Source organism: Anoplopoma fimbria, chromosome 14, assembly GCF_027596085.1.
Source record: "Anoplopoma fimbria isolate UVic2021 breed Golden Eagle Sablefish chromosome 14, Afim_UVic_2022, whole genome shotgun sequence".
In the NCBI taxonomy this organism is placed as follows: Eukaryota; Metazoa; Chordata; class Actinopteri; order Perciformes; family Anoplopomatidae; genus Anoplopoma; species Anoplopoma fimbria.
This window is the reverse complement of record NC_072462.1, coordinates 8,161,772-8,174,165: the sequence shown is the minus strand read 5'-3', so window position 1 is coordinate 8,174,165 and position 12,394 is coordinate 8,161,772. Positions and strand designations below refer to the sequence as shown.

The following is a 12,394-nucleotide window of genomic DNA, read 5'->3' as shown; positions in this document are numbered from 1 at the left end:
TCGGATCTTTGGAAGTGGGGTTGTATGAGGTTCCCCTCCATAGTCAGTGTGTTATTAACCACAGATGAAGGTCGGCACGCCTCCTTCTTGGAGAACAACACAGGAGTTACCGCACGGGAACAAAGTAATGTACTGCTGTGGGCAGAAAAACTTCTCACAGACACCTTAAAGAAGGGACCCAACAAAACATTAAATCTGTTAAAGTGTACGCTATATTTACATATTTTTGCTTGTTTACTTTGCCATGAGACAGCCGTTTCCGACCGAGAACTAAAGCAGTGGTATCCAGCTTTGCTCTACAGCCACAGCCACCAGACAGTAATTTTACCACGCTGAACACGGGGGGTTGCTGGTCCTCCTCTTTCAATGTAGTCTGATATCTTAGCTGTGAGCATAGATAACTTCTTCAGTAACACCGTCGGAAACAAAGCTCTCCCACGGCAAGGTTAACCTGCTAAGATACTCAAAATATACTTAAACTGGTATCAACCTTTTTTAGGTCGGCATTTTTTAAGTAGTTACAATACTTTTTGCTGCTTCCTCCGTCCACAGCAGTAACCAACCTCACTTTAAAAGACCCCAACTATCCCTTTGAGTAGAAAGCTTGAGTCAGGATGTGGTGAGCCTAGCTTAGCATAAAGACTGGAAGCATGTACGGAGAAAGCTAGCCTGTCTCTGTCCAGAGTCGAAATAAACCCAGACCGATGTCTCTCGAGCTCACTAGTTCACATTTCATGTCACTTGTTCAACGTGTTTCAGGGGACGTTACGTTCCACTCTGCAGAGATTCATCTATCCTGAAAACTTTTTTATTTTGTTCTTCTTAATGTCTGTCTCCCTTCTGCTTACTGCTCTGTCTCCCTTCTCTCTCTCTTGACTCTTTCTCTCTCAAATGTTTCTCCAAAATCTAACATTTTTGACTTTTGTTGCTCTTTCTCTCCATCCCTGTCTTCTTCAGACTTCCTTCTCTCATTTTTTCTGGTTTTATCATTCGGCTTATTTTTACCTCACTCTCTCATTCTCGCTCTCTCTCTCTCTCCCTCTCTCTCTCTCTCTCCCTGGTAATCTATCTTAGTTAATATCATCTCTGTGAGCAGCTGGGTACCGGAGCCCAGTCAGCTCTGTGAGAAACAGACCTCTGGTTGTGTGTGTGTGTTTGTGTGTGTGTGGGTGTGTGTGTGTGTGTGAGAGAGAGAGAGAGAGAGAGAGAAAAAAAAACAGCAACAGAAGGAAAACAAGACAAAATAGAAAGTAAAACAGAAGCAAGCGAGCAGCAGCGTACACAAAACACTGTAAGGCTGTATGAAGATACATATAATCATCTCCATGGAGCTACGCAGAGCAGGGAGTTATGGGTCACTGTAGGTCGCCGAAGAGTTGACAAATGCACATCTCGGTGCATTTCCCGGTCCCCTGAGGAGAAACCTTCATGATCCCTTGTCGTTTTATAATGGGAAGGTTCCTAACTGAGTGAAATGATACAGGAAGTATCTAAGTGGCCTCTACGATAAGTTCTGGTTCCATTCTCTAGATGCTAAGAAGGTGCTACATTGCTTCCTTTCTTGTCTCCTTTTGTGTAGGCGGTTTTCTTTTTCCCCAAGACCGAAGTGAAGATTCTTCTTCACATCCTTCCTTGACCTCATAACTTTTATTTAGGGTCGAGAAAAAGATTGAGGAAAAGACACTAGATGTTATTTTGGACTATTCAACCACTTCCTTCATCTAGCTTTAAGGCAGGACAGGTGATATGTATTCTGCTCTTCTCGATCGCGGCTGCTGCAATTTCATCCAGGTCTAATTAGGTTGCTTGGTATAATTGTCCCATCATACGAGGTCTGTTCTCTTAGAAAAAATGAATGTCAAGTTCTGCTAGCTCTGATTTGGACCTGTAGAATTCTCTATTTCCCATGACAGCAGCTACACATAATGACTTCAACGTTATAACAGAAAGCCTTTGTTGAAATATGTGGTCAGATTCCAGGCAGGGAAAAACAATTATAAAGTCCATTGCATTTTGGGAACTGTAGGATCCAGTGTTTTTGGAGATGGACCCGTAAAGGTCAGGATATCCTCTGCTGCTTCGATTTTGACCATTCTTTTTCAAATCTTTCTCCCGGTAGAACCCAACTTTATGCAAGTGAAACACTTAAATGCTAAAATAGCCCTTTAACACACTCTGACTATCCCTTTAATCTTTGTACCCGTGATACCAAAATTGTATCGTGCAGATAAGTGTGTAATGAAGTGCAATTGGTGGAGACGGCGAGACAAGCAGGTAAAGAGAGACAGACTGAGAGAGAGAGAGAGAGAGAGGGACGGTTGTTCTGCCTCTCCTCCAGCCTCCTCTAGTTGCCGGGGTGACTGGTCTGGCCCGGCCTGGCATCGATGCTCAAGTGCGAGAAGAAGAAAAAGAAACAAAGCAAAGAACAGAAAAGAAAGAAAAAGCGCCACAATCAATGAGACCCTTTTTTTTGTTTTAGTGGGAACCCCCTTTACCCCCTAACGACACACACACACACACACACACACACACACACACGCACACACAGAAACACACACAGACAGAGGAACAGGATGACTGAATCAGTGTGTGACTGTGTGTGTGTGTGTGTGTGTGTGTGTGTGTGTGTGTGTGTGTGTGTGTGTGTGTGTGTGTGTGCCTTTGTGTCTGACTCCCTCTCTGTCTCTATATGTGTGTGTGTGTGTGTGTGAAAGAGAGAGTGTGTGTGTGTGACTGACTTTATTTAAGACAAGGGCCCTTTTGTTTTAAGCCGGAGAAAGGCTCGGAGACCGAGGCTGGCCCTGTAATTGGCCTACTTAGGCCCTGCTTAGCATGAGAAAAGCCTTTACTTGGCCCGCCAGTGGCAAGCTAACTCTTGTTTTCAGAGAGGACGGACGTGACTGATCAGAATTCAGATTAGCCCCCGAAAAACATCCATCCATCCCCCCCCTCTGCTTTAAACACACTGCTCACTAATTACTTAACGAGAAAGCTGGGAAAAAAAGTCTACACTTTAACGGAGTAGTGGTGGAGTCTATTTAAGGGGGGTTCGCAGGCTCTTTTTCACCTCTTCCCTCCTTGCTAACTTTTTGGGCCTCTTTAAAAAAAAAAAAAAAAAAAAAAGAAAAACACTCTCCTACGTCCTTCACTGTGTCTTTTATTCTCGCGATCTCCCCTCTTTTTTTTCCCGAATCAGCCCAGACGCCACTTGTTGCCGCCGAATCATTGAACTTAATTAGCGGGGACAATGTGTGAGCGGTTTGCTAAGTTGCGGCCGTAAACAGAGTCACGGAGTTAGAAGGAGGGAAGAGGCAGAGAGGAGAAGTTAGACTCCGAGGCACGGAGGACCTGTAGGGTGAACGTTCTCCACGCTGAGCAGCATGAGGCGGCTCTCACCGAGGTAAATACCGCCACGCGCCCCCGTTCATTTCCACGAGGTGTCTGAGGTAGGCCCGGCTCCTGGAAGTTTGGCGGCTACGAAATCAAATCAGAGGGGAGGTTATTTGTTTATTAATTTGTCTTTCTGATGTCTTTTAAATTTGTGACTCTGAAAACGTTTATGTAAAGATTTTTAATTAGCTACGTTGCTATATTCTAAAAATATTTCTCAATTGTATTGTGATCAATTTGATTGAATGATTTCATTTTATCATTGGCACATATTGACTTCTATGTATTTACACGCGTTATGCTAAAATGACCAATTTCCTTCATGTATAATGGGTGGGAATGATGGAAAATATATATATAACACTTACATTCGTGTTATTGCATGACCAAAGACGGTTGGGTGATGCACAGTTGGCCATGTGAGGGTTAAAAACACTTTATACTGACAATTTAACAATCAATATCCTGACATTGTTCCAGATATTTGAAGTTCTCTCTTCAACAATCCGACGTTCCGCAGCATTACTTACGTTCCAACTGTGTTCAGCATCCTGACAAGTATTCCAGATCGTTCTTCTGTCAACGTTCAATATAGCTGTCTTTGACATATAACATATTTTAACATTAAACATTCTGATCAGCATCATTCCAGTTATCCTCAACGCTCCGATTGGGATCAACATCCCAGTGATCAATATTCTGTTTGCTCTCAACACTCTGATAATTTCCTTCCACATCCAGTAATCAACACATTCAAGCGCTGTGGTTATTGTTCCGGATAATTCCAACATTTTTTTCCTCAACTTTTCAACTCAACATGCTGAAAAGTTCTCTTCATTCCAATCATTTTCAACATTTAAAGTAACATTCCAGTGATGAATACTTTACTGATTGATTGTTAATGTTTGACTTTTGTTGATATGTCAGACTTTCCACACAACACTAAACTGACAACATTTCAAGCTGCCTTAAAATTACAAACTTCAGCATCCCGACTACCAAGACTTTTTACGGATGATTGTAAAAAATGGTTGCCTCAGCATTCAAGTAAAAAAGCCATGTCAACATGCTGAACTCCAACGCACTGAAAAATCATCTTGAATGCTTTGAATCACATTATCTTCCAAAAATACTCGTTTTAAAGGATGTCAGGTCATATCGTATTCTATTATGACTGGCTTGTCTTTGTGCCACAGTCTGCAAATCAGGAATGTGTTTTCCTGCTTTGTTCTAATTCCCTTGTGAAAGACTGGTGCGTCCTTCCTGGTCTTTGAGTCACAAGGTCACATGATTGACAATCTCTCTCTCTCTCTGTCTCTTTCTGTTTCTGTCTGTCTCGCTGTCTCTCGACCAGTCGATACTGGGAGGCGAGATGGGTTTGGGGAGTCCCGGCGCAGCATCGCCCACCAAGCCGGCCGGTCAGTACTACCAGCACTACGGCTCCAACCCGCGGAGGAGAACGCTGCCTATGGACGCCATGGGTGAGACGACGTTGACACACTCACTCATTACACAGACCCCATGAACCCACAGGGAGAGACGCAGTGACGTTCACATTAGCCATTCTGTCTTTAAGCTGCTTTTCTCTGTTACAAGATGTCAAACAATGAGAGGATGAGTTTAAAAATGTTTTGGCCTGCAACCCCATTTTTACTTTCCAAAATTCTTGTGACATAAATTTAAGTTTGGTATTTTTTATTCCAAAAGCATGGAGGGAGAAATACTGAATGATAAATGATCATACAATTATAACCAACAAAACAACCATTCTAAATGAAATGTTGTCGTGCTGCAGAGATGTCAAGGCCTCCACATCACATTCTGAAGTCTTCTTTGTTTAGATCCCTGCAAAAATCACACCAAAAATAATTTAAATACATTTTTCAAAGAAAATAATTCTAATTCCTGGTTATATCGCAAATCATATCGCAGTTGCAATGTCAGTCAAAATAAGTATTTTTATCGTTCAGCTCTAGTGTTGATTCAACTCAATGGTCAATGAAATAAATGGGCTGGACAAAATATTAGAAACATAATTCAATAGAACCTTACAACGCAGCCTCCAAAATCCCATCAAAGTGAACTCAGTTAGGTTCAGCTAGGTGGACACAATAAACATGGAACCGCATAAGAAAAACAGATTTAAAAAAAAATATATATATTTTAAATCACTTTCAACCACATCAAAATATCAAGTATCAAGTAACATTTTCTTAATATTAATGATAATTATATTAATGATAATAGTAACAATAAAGATAGTAATAATGAAGAAGTAAAATAAATATCAAATAAAATAAATATCAAATAAAATAAATGTAATGAATAAAACATTTTAAATAAAATGTAGTGTTTTTTGTTATTTTTTTATAATAAAAGTTATACTGATGATGATCTTTCTTCCTCTGTTTTTCTAAAGATACTCATCATTTTTATTCATATAAATTGCTAAAACAATGTTAACTACAATGGAAACGACATAAATTATCAATTTAGATTATCTAAATCTATCCGTTTTGCTGTGTAATCTGAGCACCAAATCCAACACAAATGATTTCCCAGATTATGAACTATAGGAAGAGTGCTCTTCTATGTCTCAATTTTATTGTAAATTCTTAGAGATGTCATCATTTAGACTGAAGAAATAAAGCAGCGTGCCATTACAGTTTAAACTGTCTGCCTTCATTTAGGGTTCTGAATCCAAAAGGAAACTTTGTTTTCTGTGACCTTGGTGAAACATTTTAACCTGGACTGATCCCAGTTCACAGCCGCTGTGTGTTTTCTTTTTTAGAAGGCCGAGCATTGTGAGTGCGTGTCCGCGTGTGACCATCCTGTTTGTCCGTTTGTGTGTGTGTCTTTTTTGAAAGGGGACTTTAAGCCAAAAATTATTCAGAGAAGTCTTTTAGAAAGCAGGACAATAGTGGCCGCGGTGTAGCCTTGGTAGCGTTAGCCTTGGAAGGACACACACACACACACACACACACACACACACACACACACACACCACGACGACGACGACGACGACGACTCTGGGCCAATTTCAAAAGAAAAAAAAAAGGCCCTCTTTCATTTTTCCATCAAAGTCTCACCTTCCCAGTTAATAGACAGCCCCTCGCTCCCCTTGAAAGAAACCCTGAAAAAAATTATATAAACATGTCAAAAGCTGCCCTGCTTCCTTTTATCGAACCAGAAAGAAAAAGAAAAAAAAAATCCTTTTTGTATTCCGTCTTTTTATTTGCTGCGTCGTATTGTGTCGCGCTTGTTTGCAGTGACAGCTTTCTTTGTAAAATATATCGACGCCGGTGGCAAAAGTGGCCTTGCTCTTTTTCCTCTTTGGGTGATCGATTAAATTCAAACAACAGAATCTCCTGTTTAAAAGAGAAAATGCATTTTTAAAAAGAGCCCCTCGGCCTGTTAAACCCTCATGAATTGTTTTGTTGCTTTTTTCTTTTCTTTTTCAGAGGTTCATCCAAAGAAAGTGCGGAAGGTCCCTCCTGGCTTGCCGTCCTCAGTAAGTGATAACATGCCTTTTTTAAATTATAATTTTTTCTTATTCTATCTGCGGTATTATCGCTGTTTTGAGTGTGTGTGTGTGTCGGAATGAAAAGGGGCTGCTGATGCTTCTGCGTGTTTTGAATGGCTGAGCTGGTTTTGAAGCAGACGTGGAAAAGCTGCTCACGTTGCCAGGTTCTGTGAGTTTGTCAGGGTGAAGATGTCGGAGCTGAGCTGGACGCAGACAGCTGTCGGCTTATTGACGTCCTTTCCTATTTTTGGTGGAGTGGACTGGACGAATTTAATGCCAAAATAAATATCTATATCTATCGTTCTAAATGTAAAGAAATGTAGTTGTATAAATGCCTCTTCTTTTTTTATGTTTGACAGCAAAATATTTTTTAATGTTGACTAAAGGACAAGTAACACATAGTAACATTAGATTTTACTTTTGATGTGGCTTGAATTGATTGATTGATCAGTGGTTGTATTGGATCTATATGTGGCATTCTGGGCTGCAACTGTCACCAGTCGATGCCGCTCGGCTGCTGGTTGGAGGTTGTTATTTTTTTAGCGGGTTTGAAAAGGACAGAAGTCCTGAGAAACGTGGAGTTGTAGAAAGAAATAAAAAGCTGCGCACGTTGCCAGGTTTTGTGAATTTGCGGAGGTGAAGCCGATGCTGCTGTCGGAGCCGGACGCAGACAGCTGTTGGCATTTTGTTGCTCCAGTTGTTCCTGTTTCAAGGAATCAGCTGAAAGAATTTCATGCCAGCATAGATACAAATACTTACTAAATAATACTAATTTTACAACAAAACAAATCAAAATCCAATCCTGCTTTTTTTTACTTCATATTTCCACATTTTGCATTTCTAAGCAGTACACAACAATTTGTAGATGGTTTATAACACACTATGATATGGTTGCATGGAGCTACCATTGACAAAAATTATAGCTTTTCCCATTAAGACATTTTGGTCACGCCCATAACGCTATAATACATAATAAACATACTTATTATGTGTTTTAATACGCTTATATGACATATGATTATAGTTATAAGCGCTTAGTAGTAGTAATAACACATTATAAAGCCTTTTATAAGGTCAAGTATCCTAATGCTTTATAATTGCTGGACACTCACTAAAATTGTATTTGCAAGCATTATAGTGTATTATAATTCTCATAGTTTTAATACAAAATATAATTTTTTATAATGCATTATAATCATTGATATAATGCATTATAATGTTACTCTGGTTGTTTGCTTTAAGTCATTTGGAAATTAAATTACAACTTTATGTTGGTTGTTCTTTCATAGATTAAAGCAAAATATGACGTAACGTATAATGACGTTATAACGTGTTATAACAAGATTATAACATATTCCAGCTATGGGAATTAAAACATGCTACGATCCTTGGAGGAAAAAAATGTCAGTGAGTAACCAGCAACTATGATTCCTAACCTTATAAGTCATTATATAGTGTATTATGATTATTGTTGTAAAGTCTTATGAATAAGTACGAGTCCTTATAACTACATATTTTTTTAATACACAGCGTCCTCCACTTATGGGTGCCCACAGGAGTTATTGGTACTAAGAAATGCATTAATAAACAGTGTGTACAACTATATGATAGTGTTATACACTATTATTACATGCTTATATACTGCTTAAAAATGATCCATGGGACTTAAATTAAAGTGTTGCTGAAATTTGCGTTTTTTTCAAGAAGGAGCTTGTGCCCATTTTCTAAATGTTTTCTTTTCTCAAACAGTTAAATCATCTATCAGGTTTTGGGATTTACTAGTCGATGTGCTGCTGGTTGGAGGACTTGAGGATTGAACTCAGTGTAATCAGTTCAAGTTGCTGAAAAGATTTGTCAACTGACAGAAAATGAGCCAATCGTTTAAGTCCTTTGCCACACCAAACATCAAACATTAAGCTTCTCCTACATGAGCATTTGCTGCTTCTCTCTTGTTTTATACCATTGTAAACTGAATTTCTGGTTGGTCGGACAAAAAGAGACATCTGAAGACACACTGGGCTTTGAGAACATGCCATTTGTATGACACTTGTTTGAATTATTCATTAAAATAAATAGTAGTTCCAGCCCTAAGCAGATCATCCATGAATCAAGCTATTTCTGTAAAGGATGTTCTTTCCGTGGGCAGAATCCAACAGAAAATATGTGATGGGAAAACATCAGTGCATGATCAGTGTTCGTGGTTCCTCCAGAGCGGCGTGAGTTGACCCCAGCTGTTGTTCTGAGGCCTGGAGCTCGGCTGCTGTTTGAATCAGAGGGAGCTATAGCGGCAGAACGCATAATAAATTTTTCCGTTGAAAAGTTGCAGTTTGTTATAATTTCACAGAGTTTCTTTGTTGTTTGGTCACGGTTTCACATTTTTTGCTTGGAAATTTCTAACTTCAACCTTTGATTTGGTGTTCTGATGAAATTAGTTGATCGATCAATTACTTGATGAATGTCTTTTTAATGAATTACAAATGTGATAAAAAAAATGTCCTCATAAGAGTTACTGTTATTCTCTTTTTCATTTGTCTGTAAATTGAATGTATATTTGGGTTGGCGAGTGTTGATGACAACAAGCAGCAGGTAGAGGATGAGGCTATGTTCTTATACTGAAGATAATTATGAAACTAACCTGTATTAACAGCCGCTAGTTCTCAATCGATTTATTTCTAATTTCAACTTGGAGGTGTTTTTACATGTGGAGAGTTTTTTTTCTCTGCTGCTGACCTCATTAATCGCCAGTTAACGATGGCTGAATGTACGGCGTGTCGGCCGCCTCTTTGGCTCGGCGGGAGTCCGTCTTTCTGTGGCCTCGGCCCGCTTTGTCAGACGCTTCCTCCTCTCTTTCCTCCCCTTCTCTGTGTGTACATCAGCCTGGGGATTGAGGGGAGGGGGGAGGCGGGTGAGGATGGAGGAAATAGAGGGGAAACTAGGAGAGGAAAGGTGTAAAAAAAGAAAAACCCGTGAGGAAGTATGGTTTGTTTGGTTTGGTTCTGTTTTTCATCTTCTGCATGCGTGTGAAGTGGACGGATGAAACGTTTGCTGTGAAAGAGAGAGACATGATGTCAAGCAATATGGACTGTTGCTTTATTTTTATGTGGATTTACCATTAGAATATACATTACAATGTATGTGGAAAGTACATTTATTATACTAAACATCTGAAATATTCTGGAACATGTGCTTTTTTAAATCACTTTTATCTGATGGCTGGAGTCACTGCCTATTTTATCAATCCAGATTTTAAATCCAACATGAGATTAAAAAAAATGTTTATGCTTGATGCTACAGTAAAATGATGTCTCTCTACACATAATGAGCACAAGGTGATCTCACAGAAACATGGCATGTGTTAGAAGTACAGGTCGGCAGCAGATTGTAACTTTTAAAGGTTTAGGCAACAAAACAAGGTTGTGAGTTTTAACAATTTATCTGTAGATCAAGGCAACAAAATTACTTTGTTAGTGTTTAATGATTTAACTTTAGACTAAGGCAACAAAACTACGTTGTGAGTTCTAACAGTTTAACTTTAAGTTTAGGCAACAACACTATATTGTGGGGTTTAGCAATCTAAAATTACATCATGATGTTTAACAATTTAACTTCATGTTTAGGCACCAAAATGACATTGTTAGGTTTAAAAATTCATCTTTAGGTTTAGGCAACAAAACTTCTTTGTTAGGTTGACGGAAATTAAAACAAAACGCCAAAATCAAAAAAATACAAGCTGCGTCTACTCCTTGGCGTGTTCCAGGCAAACCAAATTTCCCAATATGTTTGACGCAGTGGTGATATATCTTCGTGGGCTTTTAGAAAAGTTCAGACGTTTTGAACAAAACCAGCTTACGCGATTTGAGAACTGACTGGAGATGATGTTGTTTTCTGTTATGTCTTTGTAATGGATGTATCAAGACTCGTTAGTGTAAGAAATGTGGTCAAATGCATTCCAGACTACATTTCAGCAAGTAGTTTGAATGATCGGATCAATGTGTCTTGGTGTCGTTTACACTTGTATTTAACCATGTTCACTGATCGCCCAAGACACATTTAAAAACTATGTGTAAGCAGGTTCAGCGAGGCTGAGCAATAACACACACAGGACCACTCCTATACACATTGCTGCGTATGTTGCTTGCTAGCTTTCTTACAGCTAGTAGTTTATTGTCTGACTCTGGCGACCCTCAGATTTTTCAGTATCTGTGGCCGTGGTCACTCTTCTGATCAGAACTCAGCTGTGTCAGCCCATGTGTGGCCCACACTTGACACGTCAATGCGACCTGCCTGATTCGATACTGATCGGCTATATTTTGTGTTTTATTTCAAAGTAGCAGCTGTAAAACGGTGGATAAATATGAATAAACACGTTTTATTTCCTATAAATTCCTCACAATAAAAGACCTCCATTAATTTGTTTTTTAAAAGCTTTCATTCTGAAGCAGCAAAATAAGGAGGGGTATGATGGAGACCTACATTTGATAAATTATCCAAATTGCGTGCAGCTTTTTTGCATGCAGGATCTGATCTCGGAGTATACAGAATTGACAGTTAATGTGTCCTGGGGTGATCGGATGACAAAAGTTGCATTGAAAAGACAACTTAAACCACAGCCTCACTTAAACCACCATCCTGGCTCGTTTCAGTAGCCTTAACGTCACCACAGTTGGGACACAGGATGTGGACCCCAGAGTCCCGAACTCGGTATGTCTCGTAAACCCCTGACCGACTCCTGTGCTCTACAAGAACGCTACACCGTCTGAACGACCAACCGGCACGGTTTTCAAAGTCTAGTGTCCACAGTCACGTGATCCAGCTTTTGGATCTCTGTCCTTTGCACTGCCTTCATGTCCGCGGCGCTCCGAGCCGTCTCTTCTCTCTGCTCTAAACCTCTCTGCTTCCACCTCTGATGTGAGTAATCCTGCGTGCTCCCTCCCGTTCACATCAAGAGAACGGGAGCGAGGAGAGAACCTGCATGCCTGTGAAATGGAGAGGAGGTTCGACTGCAGGGAAATAAATTCAGAGGCACTTTCTTCCCCGCTTGTTGGCACAAGTATCAGTTGCGACAGAGAGAGAGCATATAATTGTACATAGAGCGTTGTAGGTATACCTCTTTTTTTGTTATAAATTTGTTCCACTTTTGTGTTAGATGTCTTTGAGTGGCAGGTTCTGTCGGGTCATGAGTCAGCTTTGGCTTGTTTGGAGCTGTGGCTTTTATTCTGAAAAAAAAGCATCAGATTGCTGACAGGTGTTCATTTTCATAATCGCTTCTGTTTCGGTTTAGTTTTATTTATTTTTATCCCTGATCTTAATACAAATCAAAACACTGAAACACTTAAGCAGTACACTTAGACATTATGTTACGATATTATCTGTTCTCTATGTTTTCCAGTGATTGTTAATGGTGCAGATCTGCCAAAATGTAAAGATATATAGGCTGAAAAACAGCCAGTGAACTGATTCCATGATAGCAATATACATTAA

General features: G+C 39.7%; 1 protein-coding gene across 1 annotated transcript in view; it reads left to right on the top strand.

Annotated features, from left to right (window-relative positions):
• The window catches only part of LOC129101982 (transcription factor 4-like), a 221,563-nt gene that overhangs the window by 123,581 nt on the left and 85,588 nt on the right, over window positions 1-12,394 (top strand). Inside the window, exons 7-8 of the mRNA XM_054611869.1 lie at window positions 4,745-4,871; window positions 6,852-6,901. Coding sequence (XP_054467844.1) covers window positions 4,745-4,871; window positions 6,852-6,901 — 177 coding nt within the window. The remainder of the gene's footprint in view (window positions 1-4,744; window positions 4,872-6,851; window positions 6,902-12,394) is intronic.